General features: G+C 39.6%; 1 protein-coding gene across 1 annotated transcript; it reads right to left on the minus strand.

Moving 5' to 3' along the window:
• Positions 1–27,215, minus strand: tomm70a (translocase of outer mitochondrial membrane 70 homolog A (S. cerevisiae)). Its single transcript, XM_080203572.1, has 12 exons — positions 26,949–27,215; positions 18,922–19,095; positions 16,924–17,050; positions 13,521–13,630; positions 11,361–11,515; positions 9,774–9,981; positions 8,158–8,292; positions 7,575–7,682; positions 6,156–6,272; positions 5,373–5,470; positions 3,483–3,605; positions 1–1,319 (listed from the first exon to the last, which is right to left on the minus strand). The coding sequence occupies exons 1-12, from the start codon at positions 27,174–27,176 to the stop codon at positions 1,166–1,168; spliced, it is 1,737 nt and encodes a 578-aa protein (XP_080059698.1). The 5' UTR covers positions 27,177–27,215; the 3' UTR covers positions 1–1,165.
• Between the last annotated feature and the right edge of the window lie 571 nt (positions 27,216–27,786).

Below are 27,786 nucleotides of genomic sequence, written 5' to 3' on the forward strand. Positions count from 1 at the left end.
TTTTCATTCTGAATGCAGTATTTATTGCGCAAGTTTACACTATTAGTCATTTACAAAAAAACTAGTTCAATAACCTTTTTCCAGTGCATTTTCCAACATTGTATTTGACAGCCATTAGAGTTCTTGATAACAATGTTTTTACTGATGAGCACATGCTTCTATCAAGGGCCTTTTCCATTTTCACATCAAATGGATTAGGCTGGACAAACAACTTTTAGCAAGATCAAAATAAAATTCACCGTGCCTCAGGTATGCACGTGAATACATTAAAATGGGAATGGAGAAGCTTCTGTCTCTAGGCCACATTGGCAGCCTATACAGTGCCATCTCTACAGGCACAAAATTTTTGCATCAATTATGTAAACAGCAAAACACACTGCAAAGTCCAGAATCTTTCCACATCACTTTTTTTTATACATAGACACCCCCAATATTCTTTAATGTTGCCTTTGCAACTTCTCACTGGATACAGCGATTTTTTTTTAGAGCTCTACTGTACAACTGTATCCCATTGGACATGCTTAAATGCATACTTTGCAAAATACATTTTCAGCACAGAGTAACAGAATTGGTTTTCTAAGTGTAGAGAACATTATCTCTACCACGTCAAACTATATACCATATAATTCATACACTTTCAACTTGGACCATCAGAACAGCTTTAAATATTTGACATACCATGGAACACATTTTGAACAGGTAAGATTTAAAAAATGCAAAGATAATTGCAAATAAACTTCTTGAAGCCCAATCCCATCATGCACAACTAAATTATGATTATTCACAATTTTATTCAATTTGTCGACTGTTAGTGATTTAGGTCACCATCTTTTACTTTTAAAGGGAGTGCCAATTTTGTACTGTGCAGGAGGTTTTGTTTTCAAGAAAAGCACATCATCCTATATGAAAACAACCATAAGATGTTTGTGTGGCCTGATTGTATTAGTGTAAAAAAAATGTTTCCTTCAGTGCCATAAAATGTTAATTTCACCTTCGAGGCCAATTCAAGTGCAATTATTCTGCACATATTCATCACCAGCTACTAAACACATCCATACAGAAAACATAAATGAATATCACAAAGATTGCTGTGGCATTCAACAGTTTATAAAATTTATCAGAGGCTTAACAGAAGAACAATGGGAATACTTTGTATTTTTTCAAATCACAGTGTTGGAGGCTTCAGTCCATATTTTTTAGCAACTTCCGTCTGTGCATATGCAGCATCGCAAAGAGAATACAGATGGGCCATCTCCATTTCTGACTTGGCCAGGTTAATGGCCTTACTAAACATATCGATAGCCTTAGCCAGATTTCCCCTGTAAACAGATTTTAAAACACACCTAAATTAGTTGCAAATGCTATGAAAAATGGTACAGTTCTGATCAATTCATTTTAAGGTTGGTACACCACAACTTAAATGTACTACAAAGATCCATGATTTTCAATAGCTGAAGCCCTAGCAATGAATAAGATGAGGGGAAGGACTGTAACACATGCAATTTGCTGATGATACAACATTAGCTGGAAAGTAAGCTGTGACAAGATGCAAGGATGCTGTAAAGGATTTGGCAGGGTCGGGGTGGGTAAATGATTGGACAACAATGTGGAGAAATGGAAGAATAGAAAAACAAACTATTTTTTAAATGGCAAGAGACTGGGAACTTTTTTATTCATAGTGACCTGGGCAATACATCCAAGAATCACAATGTTAACACAAGTGCATCAAGAAATTAGGAAAACAAATAGTATGCTAGCCTTTATTACAAACGGGATTGGATTATCAGTAAATAAATCCTACTACAATTATATAAGGCCTTGGTGAAACCACACCTGGAATACAGCCCAAGAGTAAATGGATTACCCTGTACAACACGGGTGACATGGTGGCACAGTGGTTAGCATTGCTGCCTCTCAGCCTCAGGTACCGAGGTTCAATTCCAGCCTCAGGTCACTGTCTGTATGGAGTCTGCACATTCTCCATGTCTGTGTGGGTTTCCTTCAGGTGATTCGGTTTCGTCTCAGTCCAAAGGTGTACTGGTTAGGTTGATCGGCCATGTTAAATTGAATGTAGTATCAGGAGGATTAGCATGGTAAATATGTGGGTTTACGGTAACAGGGCTAGACTGTGGTTGCTGCAGACGCGATGGGCCGAGTTGCCTCCTCCTGCATTCTAGGGCTTCTCCAAACTGAGAGGAGGCTAAACCTCTTTAGCCAGAGGGTGGTGAATCTATAGAGTTCATTGCCACAGAAGGCTGCGCAGGCCAGGTCATAGAGTGCATTTAAGACAGAGATAGATAGGTTCTTGATTGGTAAGGGGAGCAAGGGCTGTGAGGAACATGCAGGAGAATGGGATGAGAAACTTATTAGCCATGATTTAATGGGGGAGCAGGCTCAATGGGTCAAAGGGCCTAATTTTGTTCCCAAGTCTTATGGTATTCCACACTGTGATTGACTCCTAGAACAAAGTGTCCAGGTGATTTCTCCCCTCCCTGATGCATTGCAACATCTAAAGCTCAACTCCAGCTCATCAACTTGTAGTCCAAATTCTTCAAGCTGCAGTCACTTACTGCAGATAGGATCACTGCGGATCACAAGTTTTCACCAGTTGTCACAAGCTACATCACCTGTCCTGCCATCTTTATCTTACGTGGCTTAAGTTTCAAATTTAGAGTATCATGCAAATTTTGAATTTGCAGGGGCAGCATTGTGGCACAGGGCTAGTACTGCTGCCTCACAATGCCGGGGACCCAGGTTTGATTCCAGCCTTGGGTCACTGTCTGTGTGGAGTTTACATGTTCTCCCCATGTCTGCATGGGTTCCTCCAGGTGTTCAGTTTCCACAGACTCAAAGACATGCTGGTTAGGTGCATTGACCCCAACAGGCGCCAGAGTGTGGCAACTAGGGGAATTTCACAGCAACTTAATTGCAGTGTTAATGTAAGCCTTACTTGTGATAATAAATAAGCTTTTTTTTTACAATTATGGAGTTTAACTAGTTAAACTATAAATTTAATATAATACTTACATCGCCCCTGTACTAAACCCAATTACAGTTCCCATAACAGTAGGATATTAAGTCCCTGCCAGTAATTACAAAAGGGCCTCACATGATTCAGCCTGTGGTAAAACTAGAATACTAACTGAAAAAATTCAGAACTCCTCAACAACACAAATTACAGCAGCTGAAGGACATTCACTTTCTTTTGAGGAATGAGCATTTAAAGTCACCCATATTCTAAGAACAAACATTTTACAAAACGCATGTAGAATTTAGGACTGCACAAAAATTGGCATGAAGAAACCATGGCGTTTCTGACAAAATAATCCATGTCAGATTTACAAGCTTAAAAACCAAACATGTTTTGTAGCAACCTATAATTTTGTGCATTTTCTAAACTGAAAACAGTAGAGATCACTTTTTGGAAACACAACTTTTAAACAGTCAAATACAGTGGGAGCAAAGATAATTTAATAAATTACCTCTGGACTTCAATAGTGCCCATGGTCTCGTATGCAAAATCACATTTATTATCGATCTCAATAGCCTTGCTAATTAGTTCCAAGCCTTTATCCAAATCCTGTTTCCACTGAAGCTGAAGCAAACTATAAATACCAAATTGGCATAAACAAAAAAGCAAATTAGGTGCAATTTAACAACTTGGTGTAAAGTGCTTATAAAAGCAATATTAATAGACCAAAAAGACATACCAAATTTTCTCAATTTGATTGGCTCAAAATTAAAAATCATGGTATGGAAGTACTACACATGTTCCAAACTTCAGTTAATGAATAAAATATGCAAACTCGGAAGGTCTTATGTTTGAATTATGGATTAACTGATCCGAGTTGAGATAACACAACCAACAACAGTTGCCATTCCTCGGTTCGTGCAGGGAAAGAAACACTGTGGATGGCTATTTACAGACTCCTGGGAATGTGTTTGTACAAATGTGGTTTGGTGACAAGAACGGGTTTGACAATGCTGCTCTGAGTTGCATCCAGAACCCACGTGAAGAACTCCCACTTGGGAAAGGTGTTGCAGAGTATTAAGCATCTGTGTCCCTCAAAGATGATGTTGACTCCAGAAGGGAAAAATAGTAAGAAAATAAATGCATATGCTGTATATTTTGGCTTGCCAAAACAGGAATTTTTTTTTTCGGGCAAATGTCTGCCGAATAGGCTCATTTCAGCTAGACCACAGTGAGGAGCAGTGTTGCATTTTTATGCACTCAGGGAAGGTTTATGTTGCGGGCAAGGCCATCATTTTATCACTTTACTGACTTTGGGCAGGTGCCGTTGGACCAGCTTCATGAACTGCTTCAGTCTGTAGCTTCAGCATTTAAGCTTCCTTTGATAGCTGGCAGTGATGGTGCACCAATGAAAGGAAAACTTGATGACACCCAGCGATCCCAGGCCTGCCTGATCTCTTCAGTGGAAATTTCACATGTGCAGAGTTAACACTTGCCTATGATAATTAGAAGGTTTAAAAGGGCACTACTGCCTGATCAACGAAGCTTCAGCACAAGAATGCACCATCAGTTGCAGGGCTAGGAGGAAATACAGGAACAGACAAGAAGATGCCTAACTTTCATGTCAAAATCATCTGAAATATGGGAGTAGAATAACAAAACGAAAACCTCTGAGTATCTGTCAATACCAACACTGCCCCCTTTTCTAAAATTCAGTTGTACTGTGTGTCAAATGATTGGGATGGAAATTTCCTGAGAGAGCATGCCCATGTCAGTATTAATGTCAGCTCTATCAGTGTGTCTATTCTTTATGATACAGTTTTGAGTGAGGTTTTCAAAGGACCTAATGCTAAAATGAAGTATTCTAGGATAAGCTAAACGAATTATGGAAATTTTAAATTATGCTTATTTCTAATACAACACCGTAACCAATTTTAACAATGTCAAATAATGTGTGCTCTGCTTGAAGGCAGATCCTGGGATCACTGCTGGCAATATTTCATTGAACTATTTTCTTGGCAGCTTTTCTGGTTACAAGACTACCTCTGCTGAAATGGGAATGAAATGCACCCTGTCGGGAGTTAGTGTGAACCACTTGCAAGGCATCTAGTCAATGGAGCCAACAAGCCAACATAAAATTCAGGGAAGAGACAGTCCCTATGGCACACCCCAAAATAAGCATACACAAATTCAAACTCATAACAAATGTACAATTTTTAAAAATTTATCTGATTATTAGAAGCACTTAAGGTTTTCTTGCATAATCATTGGTTGATTTATAAATAAATGCTCAGTTCCAGAGGATTAATTTGAATGTGAACAACATACTTGGATCTGATACAGATGGTACGGTTAAAATAACTAGGCTTATTCCAAGTCTTATAAATTACAGATCACTTACCCTTTATGAACATATGTCGTTGCATTATCTGGTTCCAGTTCAATGCATTTATCGTACATTTCATCTGCTTTGCTAAAATGCTGCTGGTCAGTTAAAGCCTAGAACAAATGTTTTCTTGTCAAATGTTGCATTGTCACCTAACATACATCTAATACAAAATAGTAAAGATTAAAGTTCAAAGCAAACCTGAATAAGTAACTGCATTAACATCTCCCCAATATTCTGAATGCATTCCAAAAAACTTCATAGCCAATTGAATTCTGAGATTTATTCACTTGTAATATCTTGGGAAACAGCAATAAATTTGTGTGCAAAGTTGCAATGAGCCACAAGCTAAATGGCCACATAATTTGTTTCAATGGCATTGGTTGTGGGATAAAGTATTGGCAAGACACCAGATCTTCCCAGCTCTTCAACAAACATGCCATCTTTCACTTCTATCTGAAATGCAGGACAAGATACAGTTTCATCATCAAACTGGAATGGGTTGACAACTTAGCTGAGACCAGGACACTGGTCTTTAAAAAACTGGATATTGAAATGAGACAACAAGTCTTGTTTGGATGTTGCAGGATGAACCAAATGGTTTGGTGTCTTTTTGCTTTTTGAAATATGCATTGTGAATTTTGGAAGAAATCGAAAAACTTAGCATCATCGCTGTGGTTTGAAGGTTGTGTATTTTAACTAAATGGGATATAGAAAAAATCTTCAGATGTGAGAAATATTCAATTCCCTTTACATCTCTGAACACAAATACTGAATTAACCAGTGTTGAATGCTTACCTGAGCATATAATGCATAACCCTCTGCACAGTTGGGAAAATTTTTAATAACATCTTCAAAGCCTTTTACAGCCACTTGAATCTGCAAGGGGTTGCTTCCAGTATAGGCCTGACGATACTGGAAGAAAACATAAGAGAACATATTTCAATTGGTATAAGGTGAGCAGAGTTCCTTCTTGTTAGAAATGAGAATTTACATTATTTTTTGTTTAATTTTTATAAAAATCAATTTTAAGATAACTGTAACAATGAGCTGATGGCTGCTCAACATCAAATCTTAGTGTCCTCCATGTAGCAAATGTGCCTGACTTTACAGATTTTGAGGATGATTATAGGGATTATGCTGAGTAAAACAATAACCTGCTTGACAGACTCAATTAGCTCAGAAGATGCTAAATCCAATTAAGATCTATAGCTATTATTGGTATTGCGTTTATGATCAGCTCCACATTATTTGGTTTGAAACTTATTGAAAAATCAAGCACCTTTGTCTGCCAATAATCTGGAGTTTGATTCTAAACTACAACTGTCAGCTTTGTAGGAATAGAAGAGAATCTGGAAGATGGGAACAAAGAAACAATCACTGTGATGGCCATTAGCAGGATATCTGAAGACTGAAGGAGGTGACAGGCAACAGATTTGGGAGAGGTGAGTAGGTGACTGAAAGGTTGGTCATTCATTGTGCAGTAGAACATGAGGAGTAAACTGGCAGTGGGAGACATGGGGTGAATGCAAGGAGCACAAAACAAGAAAAGATTTGAATTAGAGAAGCAATTTTAATGATCAGTTTGATGAATCACAATAAGCCAGTGGATCTTGGCATGAATCAGGGTGATGGGAACATAAGCTTCAATGCAGGCAAGGACGGCATCTGAATGACTTATGGTTTATGATTAAGTGGGAACCAGCTACTTGCAGACATGTTGCTCGGTGGTGGCTAACATATCAGGGCTCCACATTGAGTGGCAGTCAGAGAAGCATACGGAGCAGAGGCATGTAAGTGTTTGTAATGGGGGAAAGAAGACAATTTCACAGACATCACATGGTCAATATTTGGCTCGTCTAAGTCTTGAAGTCAGACTAGTAGTTGAAGATGGTGACAATTGTTAGAAGGGTTCATGGAAGTCACAGCGAGGAGCCTGTGTGCTCGCAAGGATTCAAATAAAAACTGTCACAGTTCTTCCAGATATCAGCTACTGGGTAGCACATAAATCATCTATATCAAACTCTAATCAACCAGAAAGGAGTAGCTCACGATGCAGCTACCAGCAAATCACCACTTTGAACAGTGAATTTAAGGCTATTTATTAAAGATCCTTTCTTCGCTTTTATTTTGCAAAAATGTTCCAGCAGCTGTATTGATCAATAAGAGTCACCTGTAACAAATATTTCTGAACAAAACTGGAACTAGATTGCTTACCAATGCAAAGCATTTCTGGGCCTGAGCCAGAGCAGAGTCTGGTCGCAGTCTAATGCATTCATCAAAATCATCAACAGCCTCCTCAACGTTATCAAGTAAAATCTTCAGCTGTAACCAAAAATTTAAAGCATTACTGCATAATTGTATAATCTGCATCAACTTCACAATTTAAACAGATGCCAGTGTCTCTCCATTCTCTCATTCCTTCAAAACGTTTGAGGTTAAGTACACAGAATGAAGGAAGAGGAAACAAGGCACTAGTGAATTCTGTTGCTTTCTAAACAGCTTCTACCATCAGTTCTTGATTGAGAGTTTATTATGGAAGATAGGACCATCAGCTACATGATCTAAAAGTTTATTCCACTTTACATCCCTCAACCAGAGATGGACAATAAACACAGCCATGTCAATACCATCGGCATATCCAGTTTACAGGTAAAAATAAGGAAGATAATTTGCTGTAAAAAGTTGAGAGAGTGGTTCACTTCTTCAATTAATCAGAACTTTGCTAGCTGCTTTAGCTCCAAAGAAATGCAGACAATTTTTTTTTGAGACAGGTTCGGGGAATTGGAGCTCTCCCTACCTGTCCTCGATGATGGTAAACATCAGCATTTTGAGGATCAATATCTGCAGCCATGTTGAAATCTTGTGTAGAAAGCTGAGATTGCTGCTGCTGCATATACATGCTTCCACGCTTGATCAATGCATTGGCACGCAGCTGGAGAACAATCACAAAGAATATAGCATCATAAGGTCTTCTCACTGTGCACACATAGTGACAGACTGATCATATTCTGACACTCAAACCAAACAGATTTTGATAGGCATTAAAATAATGCTGTTACTTTACATCTCAGCAAATGGACAATGATTCTGGTTTCATACAAGGAAAAAGGGGAAAAATAAAATGTTCAAAGATTTAATGAGATTTCAGAACTACACTCTCTTTGCTGGGTTATTAAAACTTCTTCAGTCACCATATACTGCACTGAACTGACTAAATGCACGGTGGCAGACTGGTTAACACTGCTGCCTCACAGCATCAGGGACCTGGGTCCGATTCCAGACTTGGGTCACTGTCTGTGCAGAGTCTGCATGCTCTCCTCATGTCTGAATGGATTTCCTCCTGGTGCTCCGGTTTCCTCCCACAGCCTGAAAGATGTGCAGGTAACGTGCACTGCCCATGCTAAATTCTTCCGCAGTGTACCTGAATAGGTGCCGGAGTGTGGCAACTTGGGCATTTTCACAGTAACTTCATTGCTGTGTTAATGTAAGCCTATTTGTGACTATAATAAATAAACTTCTTAAAAACAATGCAGCTGCTTTTGTATGCAACTTAACTAGACAGAGTTTGCTTTCTTTTTAAAACTTTCATATTTGGAAAAACAAATCTCAAACATACTCACGCTAATAAAATTTGCAGAGTGTTTTAATAACAAAAGTTCCCAACTCTTTGTCTGCGGGATGTCTCTGTGATGTTCATGATGTACTTATGTAATTGGTACAGCAAGAGAACCACTTTTTATTGGGGAGGGTGAACCGACATCCACGTTTAGCCTGGACAGTCTGGGTTTTTCCACCAAATGTCTCAAGTTCCAACAGTTTTCTCCAGATTGTTCAGATTGCATAGTTTTCAGCTCCACTGGAGGCCAAGCCCCTTTAACCCAAACCTCACGTTCATTTTCATATCAGTAGTACCCTCTGGAGAGTCAAACATAACTTTTGTATTTAGAAATCAGTAGATTCCTTTCGCATTGTAAATTGTTAAAAGGTCTGGATTGACATCCAGAATTGACCAATCAGCAGACTGGCCATTTATTTCATTGCTGTAACGAATTGGTTCCTGTTTAATGAATACTTCAAAATCAATGACTTACTTAGTGGTATTTTGTGACATTGGAGGGGTAAAAGGCACCTAACACTAATGCGAGTTTTTTCCTCCCCACTATTGTGGGCATCGAATTAATTACACTTGCAAACTCACTACTCTCTCGGCTGACCAAAAACAGCAAGGATATCCATCAGGAGAAGCTGGTCACAGCAGAGTAGAAGAATCATTTGATCACACTATGATTTTCTTAAAGAATGTTCAGCAATTCAGGAAGTTTTTTGTGATTAAGATTTGTTTTAGCAAGGTTTGGCTACTTATTCTTACTCCAGCCCTGGTTAAGTTAAAAGGAATTTGGACATAACACCTACCTTCACATTTGCATCATTCATACTAACAACCATGTCAAGATCAGGTTGAGCGGCTGTAGCATTGCCTATAAGCAAGTAGAAGGTAGCCCGAAGCAATAAGGCCTCAGCGATATATTTTCCCCTGGCCTCTATTTCTTTGGTGCATTCACTAATAATTTTGTCATAGTTCTCTTCCTCCATGTATTGTTTTGCCTTCTGGTATCCAGATCTGATAATATAAAAATATAGATGCGATTAAATTGCACTCTGAAAAACTTATTTCCTTACATCAGTCTGATGAGTCAGAACATAGAACAGTACAGCATAGTATAGTACAGGCCCTTTGGCACTCAATGTTGTGCCGAGCTATGTCCAAACCCAAGATCAAGCTATCCCACTCCCTATAATGCTGGTGTGCTCCATGTGCCTATCCAATAACTGCGTGAAAGTTCCTAAATTGTCCTACTCCACTATCACAGCAGGCAGTGTATTCCACATCCCAACCACTCTGAGTAAAGAATCTACCTCAGACATCCCTCCTATATCTCCCACCATGAACCTTATAGTTATGCCCCCAAATAACTACATCCACCCGAGGAAATAGTCTCTGCACGTCCGCTCTATCTATCCCCCTCATCATCTCATAAACCGCCTCTCATCCTCCGCTCTAAAGAGAAAAGCCCCAGCTCCCTCAACCTACCCTCCAAACCAGGCAGCATGCTCATAAGTATCCTCTGCACTCTCTCCAATGCTTCCACATCCTCCTTATAGTAAGGTGACCAGAACTGAACATAATATTCCAAATGTGGTCTCACCAACATCTGGTATAGTTGCAGCATAACCCCACGGCTCTAAAACTCAAACCCCCTGTTAATAAACGCTAACACACTATAAACCTTCTTCACAGCTCTATCCACAGGCCCTTTTAGCACATGTTAATAGCAGCCATACATCAGTAGCATTTACCAGGCTGTGTTGTTGCATTGCACATCCACATGAATGAGATTCATCCCTGCTGGTCATTGTTTCCAGGATATAACAAAAATAACAAGACTAAAAATTCAGTGGCCTTACTTCAATTGCACCCAGGAGCCTATACATCCAGTATCTCTGGAGCGCTCATGTCCACTCTTTACTTGGAGGGTGGTTTGATGCTACAAGTTGTTTTTGAAGCACAGGTATTTTAAGGAGCAACTGTTTGAAAGGGGCATTGCCAAAAGATATATAGGCTAGGATTAGATTAGGTGCCGCAAATATTCTAGGAATGCAGGCTGTAATAGTGGTATTGCACAGCCATCTGGTATCCTCCCTAATAACCATATTCAGCAAGTCCTGGAAGCTCAACTACCAAAGATTCAAAGCGGCAAGGTCAATTCCGCCATCCCCAAAGTACACTTCAGGCAGCATGACTGAATAATTACCATGAACAGGGAAGGCTGACAAATTTTTCCTGTCCAGCTGGAGAGTGTTGTAAGCAATATAAACCCTGCTAATCCAAGTATAATGAATTCACTAATGAATTCATCGATGAAAATTAGAATCTTTCTGATTTACATCCTATTGTACAGTGCACTGGGGATTGAAAAAGTATGTTCTTTATACAATCACCTTTCTGTTCCCCTGATGTCAGCAGCTTCACCCTCCTTGTCTTTGTCTTCATCAGGCTTTTCACCTTTAAGTAAAGGCTGTGAGATAATGTCATCAGTGAAGGAGTTGAAGTATGATTTGATGAATTGCGGAGAGGGCATTAGTGGCTCTCTGTTCTACAACGGGGAAGACAAGAAATTAGAAAACAGCGTCCTTTCCGTAACATTAAACACTCGAGTATCACAATCACACAGACCTCAAAAAAGTGCTAACCACTGTTCAATAAACTGTTGTACAATGTGCACTAACAAAAGGTCTCGTTCATAACTGCTATCAAATGCAAAGTTATTCATGCAATGGCCAGGATGTTAGTCATTCACGCTGGCAGAATTTTCCCACCCCACTGCAGTGAACAGAGATTAGGCTGGACTTCAAAGTCTCCAATTTCACTGCAGCAAGAGTGTGGCGTAAATGGCTGATAAAGTTGCACCCAGTGTCTTTCTGTTTGAAGTTGCTATTGAATAGCATGCAAACCCTCCCAAAATTCTCACTGCCAGTAATGTACCTCTGGTATTTTAAGATTCATTCAATCTCCTATAGACATCCTGCTTGTCTGACATCTTAATGCTGCTGGCATCAGCATTTTACCTAGCAACATGAAACAAAATTATCCTAAATCAATGTTCTATGGCTCTCAACACAATGCATCATGTTTACATTAAGGTGCTCCATTCAAAGACCTAAATAAACAAAGGATTCATTCTGTCATTAATATCCATTGCCAGTTCCCTCCCCCATATTTTCCATTCACCAATCAATTTTACCTTTTCATAACATTCATTATTTCCTTTATTTCACTCTTTCCCTCAGAAACTACCATTGACCATAGATGTTTATCTGCACTCTCCCCTGCAATTTTAACTGTTGGCAATATTGGACAATCATCTGGTGATCCTTTCCACGCGAGTTACTGCTTTTTCAAGGTTCACATCATTTACTATTCCAAATTCGTCCCAGTCAGCAGAAGCAACTGATTTTTTCTGTATAGTCTCCTGCAGCACGTGCCATTGCACTCCCCATTCTCGAGGCATCAACTGACGGAGATTGTAAAGATTTAAACTACTCTTCTATATTTAGAATTCAGTGAATCCATTTACTCTGAACCCATTGGTTCCCAAGCTGCTCCTACACACATCTCCCTCCCGATCACTCCCAAAAGGTTATTCCACTTTAACCTCATTTCACCTCCATCATCATTAAACTTAATTTACATCCTTGGAGTCCTCCACCACCTTGGCCATAACTATGAATCATCCAACTTTAGCATCTTTGGAATTATTTACCCCTTTGGGAAAGGAATGCTCCATTGTTAAGTACATTTAATGCCTCTTTACACCCAACCACTATTCCATTATGAATGTTATTTTTCTTTCTAGTGACCAGATGTATGTCACATTAGGCTTTATAGCCATTTAAAATCATTCAACCAGAATACAGCTGGGCACCCACATTAGTCAAGGACAAGTGCTATTGTGGGCAGAAATTACTTGCTTCTCAAAAAGGTTCCCTCTGAAGCCCCTTACTGTAGCACTGATCTGAAAGCCCACATTCTGAAAGACGTGCTGCATAGGTGCATTAACCCCAACAGGCACTGGACTGTGGTGACCAGGGGAATTTCATAGTAACTTCATTGCAGTGTTTATGTAAGCCTTACCTGTGTCCAATAAATAAACTTTAACTCTCCTGGTTTCAGTTTTACTCACTGTTCAATTGATACTAAACTGCCGGGAAAGGCTTCTTCTCCCGAGCTCACAGTTGTGAAATGTATCACAGAGCTCTGTTCTTGTTTCGAGGCACTACTTCAGCAATGTCTAACTCATCAGCCTCTGCTGTGCCTTTGAACAATTCCTAAAGGCCAGACTCTACTTGTGCTTCCCCACCAAGGCTCCTTTGTGCTCACCTTGCTCACCAACGGGATCCCTTTCTTTGCCCAGAAAACACTGCAAATTTTGCATGTGCGTGGCACTATTGAAATGCAAACTCTTGTCTTTTGAACCTGAGCAGCAGCAAACATGACACAATGTGGTGCAATTCTGCAAATGGGAACACTGCTTATCTTAATGTGCTGGGACCAAATTCAAGATAGCATACACAAGTAGTTGAATTACTTTAACCACTAACCTTATATTTTTCTTTAGCTTTCTCTTTTCCAAGCAGCTTGAGGACTCTATCAGCAAGCAGCATGCTTTGCTGGTTTTGGAATCCCTCCAGGATACAAACTGCAGTGACATCTGAAAGATACAAAGGTATCAGTCATGCTTCCAGTGACAGCACTCAAATATTCTCAATAACAACACAAATCTCTGATTTTCTGTTAATAAAGAAACACTTCTGGTATAGCAGTTGGATATAATTACAGGTCGGCAACAAGGAAGGTTGGAAAATACTTTTTTTTTGTCAGCGTGATACTAACCCAGTTTGAATTAATCATTTCTACTTTTATTTCTATTTTAAAATTAGCTTTACATCCTTGAATTGCAAAGAGCAAAACAATCATTTCAGAAACTACAAAATGTTGGTTACAATTTGAGCTTCCTTCCAAACAAGTATTAGGGTGCCAGACCAGAACCCCAAGGTACATTACAAAGCCAGACAATTTTTCCATTTTGATATAAATGGGAGAAAAGGTTGCTTTGCCTCGGGAGTTATTCCACTGACAAATTAGGGATCTTCTCAAGTCAGAACAAGCTTTATTTTTATTTACAGTTAAGTGTAACTTCAACATAATTAAATAGTTTAACTCTTAACGGCTGAACAATCTTTAAACAGGTAAAGAAACAACTCATACATTCTAACTTATTACTAGTTCAGTTCCAATTAAGCAATATTTCTCTTATAGCCATAAACCCCAGTCAGCAAAACACAAAAACTTGCCCTGACTTGGTAACTGCCTCAGAGCTTCAGAGATAGAGAACCTCTTTTTAAAAGCTCCAATTACTAACCACGTTTTAAAAAATTAAGTATTTTTTCTGCTACAATGGCCCCTTCCATTAACTTAATATCACTTGACTGTCAATCCAGGAGAACTTAAGTAAAAAAAATGCAACAACTTTGCAAAGTAACACATTCCTAGCTACAATGCATTAGTATCCTGCCTTCTCAGCATTTGTTGCATTCCTTCCAGACAAACCAACTGCTTGTAGCAAAACACTGCATCTTAAAGCAGTCTCCCTTAACATAGAATATATTACTAGCACAGTATCATCACACAAGGTGAATTCAACAAGTAATGTGCCGCAGAATTAATAAACCATTTTCAAGGCATGTAATGTTTTTGATGCCCTATACGTATGCCTGACCTCTTCAAATAGGGGAGCAAAGCAGACAGCTAACTTTTAAATTCTTTGATGGGTTGGGCATTGCTGGCAAGGTCAGTTATTTATTACCCACCCCTAACTGCCCTTGAACCAAATGGATTACTAGGCCATTTCAAAAAGCAGATAAGATGATAAGAGTTGCTGTGAATCTGGAGTCATGTGAAGACCAGGCTTCTTTCCCCAAAGGACACTGGTGAGCCTGATGATTTTTAAAGAAAAATGACAATTGATGTTGGTTTCATAGTATAGAGATTAGCTTCACATTCCAGATTTTTTCCAACAGCAACCATAGTGGGATTTGAACCCATGTACCTAGAGCATTAGCCTGGGCCGCTGGACTACTAGTTCAGAAATAGTAGAGGCTGTAAGTACAAATTGAGTTCATGTAATTAAACATGCCCTGAAGAAAAATGAATACAGATTTGCACAGAGTGTACTTGTTCATTTGAAAACAAAATGCAAAACTGCAAAGTCAATTTTCAGAATTTTTAAACCAAGTTCTTTGATAACCTTTTCTGCAGATGCATATCACTGCATTTAGATTTCTCTCCTTCACAAATGACATGAAGTTAGCATGCTGGTATTGTTGCTTAAATATGTGTCACTCCTTTCAAAATGCAGACCAGTTTCCTCATGAAATCATAAACAGAAAATTACAGTATGTTAGTGCAAAGCATCCTGGCTAGCCTTCCTTTTCTACCCTCTGCAAATTTCACATCACCCAAAAATCATCACCCTATGCTGTGATTCACATCAAGGTCCAGTTCATTCAGGTCCCCTGCTTAATGATGTACATTTTTCAAATTATCACCTTCATTTTAAATCACTCTAAGGCCTTGCCCTCTATTTCTGTAACCTCCTTCAACACCACCACCTGAGTTGACCTAACTCTTGACCTTTTGATCATCCCCAATTTTAACTGATCCACCATCACTGGCCAGCCCTTCAGCTGCCTAAGCCCTTAAGTTCTCTTCCTGTTTTTTCCACCTCTGCTTCCTCCTATATGATGCTCTCTAAAACTTACCTCTTTGGCCAAGCTTTTGACTATCTGCCCTAATACTGCCTCATGTGGTTCAACATCCAATTCTGTTTCATAGCACTGCTGTGAAACGCCATGGGATGTTTTATGAAAGGCAGCACATAAATGCAAGCTCATGTTGGAAATGTAGTTTTCAGATCAATCATCCATGCAAGGCACTAAAATCTTCAGTTGGATGATAAAATGTGCATTATCACTTCATTTATTCCAAAAACCTGCTAGCCCAGAAGATAGCAGTTAGAATGCCTGAATTTAATAATTTTTTAAGTTTGATGGACACAGGTCTGCAGTGTAATTGCAGCCATACAATTCTGACTTGGATATATTCTTTATCAAGTGAGGCTAAACTGACGAGCTAGTTCATAATATTATGTTATCCATGCCAGAATGCTGCATACTCAGTTCCTAAGTTATATGATTTCATCTATGGCAGTGTGTGTTAAAATTGTGCTCAAGTTCCTGCTTTTCAGTGTTATAAAGTGATCACTAAGGAAAACTGCACTTTGGAAATGTTGGTTCAGTTGAAATTCTCGTCCATGGTAAATCTAGACTTCTGCAGGAAGAAGAGTCATGGGCTAGGCCAGTGGTAAGCAACATAATACTCAGTAGGGGGCTACATGCAACCCATCTGGGTCACGTGCAGCTTAAGAGACCGTGTCCATGTGAAGGGTTGCCACATCTTGCTCATTTTCACATGTAATTTTTTCCCCCATATAACTTATGTACATATAGCAAGGGCAAATAAAGTGAGGTAGATGCTGATTGCACACAATGAATATCAGAGCTGTGTGCTCACTGTATCCAAAGCGTAAACATTATTTTGTTTGTACCATCTGAAGTTACTGATAGTTCCATTAATATGTAAATTAACAAGCATTTTCTATAACTCGGTATGAAATATTTGGGCGTTCATTAAATGTATTTAATCTTATTCATGGGATCATAGTTAGTGAACAGGCCTGATTTCAATCTTGCGGCCCACTGGGAAGAAGAAAGACCAATCAGCAACCCACTCATTAGCACAGATTGCCCATCACTGGGTTAGACACTGGAAGGTAGATATAGCACTGAGACTGAACCCCAGCAAAGCAACTTCAGGATAGATGGGGAGGACACTTACGAGTGAGGGGAAAAAATAAAAACATTAGGTCAAAAAAGACACACAAACCTTCTAAACACTCCTTCTTATTATCTAGTTTCTCGTATGCCTTTGCACGGCGGTATAGTGCCTTTATGTACTTGGGGTTGAGTTCTACTGCCTTCGTGCAGTCCTGAGCAACTTCATCCCATTTTTGCTGCAATGCAAATTTGTTACATAATCAAAGTGAAGCAGTCATTTTGTTTGAGAATCTTTGCACCAAATAGAATGCAGTGTCAAAACACTCAAGCTAATACAATTGCCATTAGGATATCAGAATACATGTGGGATTTAACCGGAGTACAGTGGCATGGAAAATTCATCTTCTGTAACAGGGGAAAAAGAACTGCACTACAATTTTGATTGAAACATTCAACATACAATAGAATGCTATGGTGTGGACTTTAAATCAAACGTTTTTGTCCCTCTCATCACCCACCCAAGGGGCAGCACTCCAATCGCAGCTACACGAGCCGTACCAACAATAATACAAATGTCAATGAGGCAGCAATGTTACCAATGGCTGTCATTCTTTCTGGTTGCAAGCAGACCAAGTGCCATGTGAACCTTTTCCAACAAGGACCCAAAAGCCATAGCAGTGCAAGCAAAATCCTGTGCTTTTGCTGCCATTTGATTTTTGTACTGCCGCTGTGGAAATGTAAGACAAAAGTCAGAAATAGATTGGGGGGGGGCGGGGGTTGCGTGGCATGGTAGAGAGAAGACATACATAAATCTTGTTTCATTCCATTAGTACGCAATTTTCAACAATGCGGCATTCACAAATGAATGCACAGTTTAATCATGTTTCAAACACATATCACACAGCATCTACTAAGTGCCACAACAGTTGTTAAATATTTTGTAGGGTAAAGAGTATAGCATTTCATGGAATTAGGAGTAATAGTTTAATCTGAAATGTTTAATGCAGAACAGAAAAAAGTCAAGTCAGAAATGCCATAAGAAATCTCATGCTGTAATATATTTTGTGAAGTACTTTCATCTCTCATGATTTGGTCAAAAATTTTGTCAATATGGAAATCACTGAGCTGAAATATAATTCATTCTCAAAATCTATGATAGGATTGACGCACATCTCATAACTTGTAGCAGATGAGGAAGAGAATAGCTAAAAACGTTTGAAAATGTAATGAAATGGCAAAAAAAAATCACAGTGCAATATTCATTCAATAATTAACTTTACCACAGATTGTTTTAAAATATCCATGACATCCTACAAGTACACCTTTGAAAAGATTTTTTAGTGCAAAAGTACCAAGTCATTGTGAGCACATAGACTTTAAGTAGAATGTATTACCTAAGGCACCGCCTAAAATTTAAGCCCCACGTTTAGATTAATGTGCATCGATCTTTAGATGTGGATATCCAACAGACCCTGAAGTTCTGATTTAGAGTTTATACACCAAAGACTTGCAATGTTAAACAAAGCAGTTTCCAAATGTCCAGGTTTGCAAAATTCATATGGCAATCTACCAAGTTGGTAATGGAAGTAAAAATACATTTCAGCCACCCAAGCTTTGACAACCAGATTCCTAGGGTTTATGGACACAAGCTGGACATCGCTGATTTTGGAAATATTATTTCCACTAAACGCTCCATCAATAAGTATGGCGAGCCAACTTGTAGAATTCTGCCTTTGTTACTACAGAACCTCAACAGGACTTATTTTCTAGTTTAGTTATTTTTATGAACTCTATTTCCCTTATACTGAAGCTAAAAGAAGCTTAAATGAGGCTGGCTGCCTTGGTTATACCAGTACTCCATAACATTAGCTTAATATTCAGCTGTCACAGTAGTCAAAGTTCGCTGAAATGCCTTGCAATTTGGACCTTGCCCACCAGCCCAAGCACAAGTCAGACTCTTTAGATTATTATGCACGTAAAATAAATTTAAAGGGGCTGCAAAGTTAAATGAATAGGCTATGCACAACAAAAGTTCAAGGAGCACTGTCTGCGTGTGGCATTTAGTCTCACGGCCAATATTAAAGTACGAATAAAAAGTCCCACATACCAATTGTTCATATGCTGCAGCCCGATTCTGATAAAATGTTGAAAGATCCTGCTTCTGATTGAGTGGACAGAGACCAATTGCTTCAGTGTAACACTGAATAGCTTGTTCAAATTTTCCAGCTTTAAAGAACTTGTTTCCTTTATTCTTTGCAGATTGGGCCCGGTCTAACAAACTCTTAGAGAAGGAAAATAATATTTATCGTGAATGATAACATTTCAGTTTCAGCACACCATCATCACACACTCCCATTTTATCTGGAAACCAGGCTAATGAACCAATAGCTACTTTCTTGCCTGCTTTGCCACTGATAGTAGTTTCTGCTTTCACCCCGACTTCTGAAAAATAATCACTGCCTGTCATTTTCTCCTTTTACCTCAACTGCTCTGCCACAAGTGGCTTCTGCTAGTCGCCTAGTGTCTCAAGTACCCACTTTTCAGGCTACTTTATTTAGCATTGTAACAGAAACCAGAAGACTGAAAAAGAGGAGAAAACTGAACCTGCGTCCACCAAGTACTCCAACATTGTATGATGACATGTCAACAACACATGCCACCTCAGATAAATGCTACCACAGCAGACTTGTATATATTTGTATCCTTGAAAATCCTTGATGTGAAACCTTTTACTGTGTAAAATAAGAGCTCATGCTGTAGGGTGTGACACATTACCATGAATAGAAGATTGATTAGCTAACAGAAAGCAGACAGTAGAAATAAATGGGTATTTTTCTGGTTATCAAGATGTGACGAGTGGAGTGTCACAGGAATCAGTGTTGAAGCCTCAACGGCCTACAATTTAATGACTTGGATAAAGGGACGGAATGTATGGTTGCTAAATGTATTAATAACACAAAGGTAGGTAGGTAAATTGTGAATAGGACGTAAGGAGTCTACAATGGGACATAGATAGGGTTAAGTGAGGAGGTAAAAATTTGGTAGATGGAGTATAGTGTAGGGAAATGCGAACATGTCCACTTTGGCAGGAAGAAAAGCAGCACGTTATTTAAATGAGACAGAACTGAGGTGCAGAGGGATCTGGGGTACCCTGGTATACTAATCAGCAAATGTTAATATGCAGAAAAAGTAAGTGATTGGGAGATAATGTTGTTTATTGCAGGGGGAAGGGAATACAAAAGCAGGAATGCACTGCTACTGTTGTACAGGGCATTAAAACCACACCTAGAGTACTCTGTACAGCTTTGGTTTCCTTATTTAAGAAAGGACATAAATACATTGGAAGCAGTTCAGAGAAGGTTCATTTAGATACCTGGGAGTGAGGGAGGGTTACCCTATGAAGAAAAGTTAAATAGACCGGGCCTGTATCCATTGGAATGGAGAAGACTGAGGAATGATCCTATTGAAATACATAATATAGTGAGGGGGGCAGAGAATGGTAAACTGTAAGCAAGACACAAGAATGTAGACAGGCACTAAAAACAGTCAGTTTAGAAAGTAGAAGATGGAGCTCAAGAACATAAAAGCAAAGAAACATTTGTTGAAGATGTCAGTTAGACAAAATTGCATTATCAGGGGCACCTGATAAGAATACACCAGAATAATACAAGATACAAGAATAATGGAAAAACAACAGTGCAGATATACAAGTTATATATGAAGATTGACAGATCACCATGATCAAGAAAAATTGAGGGATTTTCCACCAAAGTTGTGTTGAGGGGATTAAAGAAAGGTTTTTAACCATGTGAATGAATCTGAAATGAGTAAATAGTGGAGGCACGCTTCTAATAAATTGGAAAATCTGTAGCAAGAGGATAGATTCAGGGTTAAGAATCAGCACAATTTCCTCCCACAATAAATGGAGACAGCAAAAGCTGAGCTTTGTTGGAAGAGCACAGAAATTAAAACTCGTCTTAGAAGAATTTGACATATCTATGCCTAATATAAAAGATAACCAAAAGGAAAAGATATACAGAAGCAAAGAGCAGCAGAAATACAAGGAGAATGAAAAACAGCAAGAAACAAATGGAAGTTATAAAGGATTTTATAACCAAATGATAAACTTTAAAAAAAATCAAAATACTGTGGGCGCTCAAAATCTGAAATAAAAACAGAAAATGCTGGATAAGTTGAACAAGGCTGGTAGCATCAATAGAAAGAAAGAGTCAACATTCCAAATCCAATGAATCATTTAGATCTGAAACACTGGGGACGATTTTCTCAGCCTGCTGTGTTGCTTTTGCAGTGCAGCTAGACTCAGACTGAGGCAGGTTCTAAGGCATTGGGCGTCACAGCTTCCAGAAATCAGCGCAGAGCTGAAAAAGTTACGTAAATTATAACTTTAATCTATTTTACATATGATTAGCAAGTCTAGGACTGAAGTCTCCAGGCCTGCTAGTCTCCCTCCCACCAGGAGTGGTGCACTCCAGTAAGGTTTACTATAGCTCCACATTCACAGGGAACAGATGGCCCGACTCTGCTGGAGTGAAGGGAAGACCATCAAAGCCCTCCGGGCATTGCCACCTTGGGCCCTGTGGCATCCCAGGCATGTTGGCACTGCCACTGAGAATTTGGCAGTGCCAAGGGGGAATGGTGGGAGGTTGGTGGCGTTGGGGGTTCCTGCTGCTACTCTGCAATTGGGTTGAGTGGCAGAGGGAGGGAGGCCAGTGATCAAGGTTGGCCCATACATGTTTGCTGGCCTGCGACTGGCAGTGCAGGACTTGCACCGACAGATTGGTGCATGTGCAATGGCTCACTCAGTGCAATGCTGCTGGCCTCTCCAGCAGGAATCACATTGATTTTCAGTCTGATTCACGCTAGGGCACTCTGATCAACAGTGTGGGAAATTTATTTTGAACCCCTGCTGAAAAAAAAGTGGGATTTACTTCAGTTTTTATGCAAATTCGATACTTAGATTTTTTTGGGAGAATCACCCCCATTAGCTCAGTTTCTCTCCATAGATGCTGCCAAACCTGCAGAGTTTACCCAGAATTTTCTGTTTTCATTATTTTTTTTAAAAGAACGTCATGTCAGAGAAATTAAATAGGATTCATTCATATCAACAAGGGATTATAGTTATGACAAATTAGGATTAATTTCCTTGGAACAGAATGGTTAAGTGATTTGATAACTATCTGCCCCTTTCACACCAATAAGTAGATTCCACAATATAGATCATAATCGCACTGCTAAGCACATCTTGCCCTCCTCTCCAATTTATTGGGGAACTGTTCCAACTGGGATGCCTTTAACTCAAAACAGCCATTCCTCAGCACTTTTACTCAAAGTCAAAGAAGCTGCAACATTTGTCCAACAAATACTTAGCACTACTTCAATTTTCCCACATTACTGCTTCTTACCTCAAATACTATTTCCATGAGACAGGAATTTCTTCAATCTAGTATACCACATTTCTGTCCAATGTGCTGCATTCCATAAATTTATAAATGAACATCATTTCCCTGAGGCCTCAGCCCTATTCACATGCATGACTTCCAAGCTCCCTGTTCGCCACTTTAACTTCTCTTCTCATCCTCACTTCCTGGGTGGCACAATGGTTGGCACTGCTGCCTCACAACACTACGGACCTGGGTTCAATTCCCAGCTTAGGTCACTATCTGTGTAAAGTTTGCGCATTCTCCCCGTGTCTGTGTGGGCTTCCCTCAATGATCCGGTTTCCTCCAGTCTGAAAGGTGTGCTGATTAGATGCATTGATCCGAACATACGCTGGGTTGTGGCAACAAGAGGAATTTTGCAACAATTTCATTGCAGCGTTAATGTAAGTCTTACTTGTGACTAATAAATAGAACTTTAACATTATCTAACCAGACCTATCACAAGATTTAAGAACGGTACATCTTTCACTTAGCTACACTGTACATAACTTCAAGACCTTAGTTAGACCATTTTTCTTTACATTAGATGTTATGATCTGGGACAAGTCTTTTCTGTTTTGTAAAGAAATGTTTTGGGTGCATATTTTAACAAAGTTCTGATGGGAAAACTGTTGACATCTCTTTTGGGGTCTTCTTAGGGTGACTAGCTTTGATTTCAGACCTAATACATCTATACATTCCCGTTCCCACTTCTCATTTGTGCGGACCACTTTCATTGTCTTTTCAACTTCAACAGTTACATATAGAGGGGTGTTAATTTGTCGATCTGCACTTGCAAGCAATAACACAAATGATTACCTCCAAAAACATTAACCACTCTTCCCTTTACAGTTGTTCCAGCACTGGGCTTCCCCATTACGATTATTTTTGATGGGTGCTCAAATGCTTCCACAATTTTGATCAGGTAAATAAGGAAAATCTATCTAGGAATATGACACAAGCATGCCATTCAGCCCCTCATGCCTGTTCTACCATTCAAACAGATCACTGCTGATCAAGTTGATATGTAAGTAACTGGAGGATAAACATTTATCAGCACCCAAACAAGATTATACACAAATATTATTTTTACACAATGGGTTGATAAGAAACTGATACCCTACCAGAACCTGTGGTGGAAGTAGAATCCAGTATTTTGGACGGATACACAAAAAGGAAAAGGTGGTGATGTAGCTTGGAAAGGATCTGTGAGAAGTGAGAAATAACACTGGTACTGGAGACCAAGATGTAGAATCGGTCTGGATAGAAAGACATAATAAAGGGAAAGAAGTCCCTAATGGGAGTAATCAATACAGCCCCTAAGTATAGTTCCACACTAGGACAGTACAAACCAGGAAACACTGAATCATGGGTGATTCTAATGTGCACACAGACTGGATTGATCAAATTGGCGAGGGTAGTCTTGAAGGAGAGTTCACAGAGTATATTAGGGATTTTTTTTTGGAATAATGTGTTGTTGAACCAGCAGGCAGTTTTGGATTTAATATTGTGCAAATGAGATGGATTAATGATCTTGTAGTAAACGATCCTCCAGGGAAGAGTGATCATTCCATTCTTGAATTTTAAATTCAGTTTAAGGTCAATAAATTTGAGCTCCACAAAAATGTTTTGTTGTTAAACCAAGGAAATTATATAGGCACGAGGACAGATTTGGTGCCTGTGGACTGGATAGAATATTAAAAGATGGAACAGTTAATGAACCATGGCAGATATTTAAGATATTCTATTCCTCCCAACTAAAAGATATCCTAGAGGGGAAGAAAGAAGGAGAAAATGCATGCGTGGCTAATCAAGGAGGTTAAAGGTAACAAAGGCAAAAACTGAGGTTTACCATATTCCAAAGGTCATTTTTCAGGCTGGAGGATTGGGAAACTTTTAAAAGGCTAACATAAAGGCAAATATTAATACATATCATTTTGCAAAGGTCAGTGGCAGGCTGGGGGATCAGGGAACTTTAAAAGTCCAGAGGATTACTAAAATGTAATAAGAGCAAAACTAAACTATGAAAGAAATCTAGTGTAAAAAGTGCAGAAGATTCTGTATGTATATAAAAAGGAAGACAGTAGCTAAAGTCAACTTTGGTCCCTTAACAGGACAAGACTAAGCGTTAATAATGGGAAACACAGAAATGGTAGCAACACTAAATCAATATTGTGCATCAGTTTTCATGGTGGAGGACACTAGAACCATCCCAACAGTAACTGGTAATGCAGAGGTTGTGGAAAAGGAGAAACTAATCAAGGGAAAAAGTACGGAGCAAGCTAATAGGTTAAAGCCAAACAAATCCCCAGGGCCTGATACCCTACATCCGAGGGTCTTAAAGGAAGTGACAGCAGAGATAGGTGAGGCATTGGTTAAAATACTCAAATCCCCTGCATTCTGGACAGATTCCAGTGGATTGGAAAAAGGCTAAATTAATGTCCCTGTTCAAAAAGGGAGAAAGACAAAGTTGGAAACTATAGACTAGTTAATTTAACATCCGTAATTAGAAAACTGTTAGAATCCATTAACGGAAGTAATAGAACATTTGGAAAGTCAAAATGCAATACAGAGTAAGCATGGTTTTATGAAGGGTAAATCATGTTCAACTGATTTGCTGGAATTTGTCAAAGATGTAACAAGTGCACGGTGTGGGCCCTGCAGATGTAATGCACCTAGACTTCCAGAAGGCGTTTGATAAAATGCCACACAAAAGGTTAAGACACAAAGTAAGATCCTATGGGGTTGTGGATAATATATTAGCTTGAATCGAGGACTGGCTAAACAACAGAAAGCACAGAGTGCGAATAAATGGGTCTTTATCTGGTAGGCAAGCTGTAACTAGTGGTGTGCCACAGGATACAGTCCTTGGGCCTCAACTATTTACAACCTATATTAATGGCTTGGTCTCTTTTAAGGGTATTAATAACTTGGATGCAGGGATAGAATGTACTTTAACCAAATTTGTAGATGACGCTAAAATAAATAGCAAGTTGCAATGAGGAAATAAAAAAGTAACAAATGGATATGGATAGATTAGGTGATTGGGCCAAAATGTGGCAGATGGAATTTAACATGGATAATTATGAAGTTATCCATTTTGGTTGGAGGAATTAAAAAGGCAACTTATCTAGATGGAGAAACGTCAAAATGCTTTGGTACAGAGGGATCTGAGTGTTTTCATGCATAAATTGAATTCTTTCTGGTTATATCACAGCTTGGTATGGCTCCTGCTCTGTCCAAAACCACGACAAACTACCCACTGACTGTCTACACTTCCTGCTGTTTTGGAAAAGCAGCCAGCATAATTCAGGGCCCCACGCACATTGGACATTCTCTCTTCCATCTTCTTCCATCAGGAAACAATAAGTCCGAGGTCACATATCAACCGACTCAAGAACAGCTTCTTCCCTGCTGCCAGACTTTTGAATGAGTCTACCTTGCATTAACTTGATCTTTCTTTACATCCTAGTTATAACTGTAACACTACATTCTGCACTCTTTCAATTCCTTCTCTATGAATGGTGTGCTTTGTCTGTACAGCACACAAGAAACAATACTTTTCACTGTATAATACATGTGACAATTATAAATAAAATCAGATAGCATGCAGATGCAGCTGGTAATAAAGAAGGCTAATGGAATAGAGTATAAAAGAAAAGAGGTGTTGTTGTGACTACATAGGGCATTGGTGAGGCTGCATTTGGAGCACTGTGTGCAGAGTTCTGGTTCCTTTACTTGAGGAAGGATGTAAATGTATTAGAGGCAGCTCAGAGATGATTCACTAGGTTGATTCCAGGGATGAAAGACCTGTCTTATGAAGAGAGATTGAACAGCTTAGGCCTCTGCTTATGGGGTTTAGAGGCATATAAGACACAAATGGGGACTGACAGGGTAGACACAGATGTTTCTCTTTGCTGGACATTCTAGAATGAAGAACCATAGTATTAGGCTAAAGAGTGGCAGATTTAAAACAGAAAGGAGGAGCAATTATTTCACTCAAAGAGTCCTGAGTCCGTGGAATTTTCTATCTGAGTGCTACGGACACCAGAACACTAAACAAACTTTTGAGATACAGGTTTTTAATTAGTAGAAGGATGAAGGTTATTTGGAGCGGCCAGGAAGGTAGAGATGAGGCGAAGATTAGATCAGCCATGATCTTATTGAATGATGGGGGAAGCTTAAGGGGCTGAAATGCTTACTTCTACTCCTAGTTCTTACATTACTTTAGCTTGGAAATAGCGAATGTTTCCAATATTTGAAAATGGCAGAATGAACACAGTGTGGGGAAACAAGAGCATTTCAAATTGCATTCCAAGTACTGGACAGAAATCGATTCCTCTTTGAATGCTACCACAGGGTATGTTGAAAATTGATTCTGGGGTCATTATAATATGCAATACTTTACAACTGATTGAAGCAGATGCATCATTCTCATTCAAAGGGCGAATTCAATTAGTATTTTTAAAATATCGTAAACAGCAGGGGCGAAGCTGGCAAACGGATTCCAGAGGTCTTTAGTGGGGTACAGGCAGCTCTGTGATATATTTCTCTGCATCACATTACCTGCCCTTCTCCTCTAGTCAAACATGCTTCTGTTTCTAACTAACCATTGCCCGTATTTCAGCCTCTGTCTGCTCCTCCCTCACTCCCATTCCCGCTTTCAGCCGGCCCCTCTCTTCCCCTCCTTCCCTACCAGACTATCCGTCTCATTCTCCCCTCGGACGCCTTCCTCCTTGGGCACTGGGCTGGAGCTGCCCTCGGGCGCTTTCCTCTCGCTCCGCTTCGACACCGTCCTCCTGTGCCACAGATAGACGGCGCCGGCCCCTAGCAGGAGGGGGCCGCCGATAGCGAGGGCCAGCTGCCAGCGGGGCAGGCCGGAGCCGGAGCCGCTCTGCGAGTCCACTGGTTTCAAGGCCGCCATCACGGAGCAGGCAGCAAGAGGCCGAAGCAGGGGTCAAGGGGAAAGTCACGCGGCAGCAACTACTTCCGGAGCACATCCTCCTCCAATCACAGCGAACGCCAGGTAGGGGTAGGAGGAGTCATTGCAGCGCCACTGCTCGGCGTGGAGGAGCAAAGGACAGAAGTAGTCCCCATTGCTTCTTGCAACATCTCCATCACTTTATCTCAATACTTCTTATGTTCATACATTTTTATCATCCTTTTTCTTCTGGGATTTTCTCCCCGTTGGCTCACAAAGGTGCAATCATGAACCGGTTTTCAGGGATCTCCAACCTATTTTTCTCCATATCAGATTTCTGCATTTATTGATTTAGTAGAGCAGAATTCATAAATAACATTCTCAGTGTGTCATGCCTACTGTCAGTCTTTTTGGATACTTGGTCAGCATGTTAGCACTTCGTATCAAAAATCAGCAACAACTCCCTTCATTCCCGTTGAGTCCAGCTTTGCATTCAGTATGAAAGCGAAATACTGCGGATGCTGGAATCTGAAACAAAATCAGAAAATGTAAAATCTCAGCAGATCTGATTGCATCTGTGGAGAAAGAAAAGAGCCAATGTTTCGAGTTCTGA

The sequence above is a fragment of the Carcharhinus amblyrhynchos genome, chromosome 15 (assembly GCF_965287045.1).
Source record: "Carcharhinus amblyrhynchos chromosome 15, sCarAmb.v2.hapA, whole genome shotgun sequence".
NCBI classification, from domain to species: domain Eukaryota; kingdom Metazoa; phylum Chordata; class Chondrichthyes; order Carcharhiniformes; family Carcharhinidae; genus Carcharhinus; species Carcharhinus amblyrhynchos.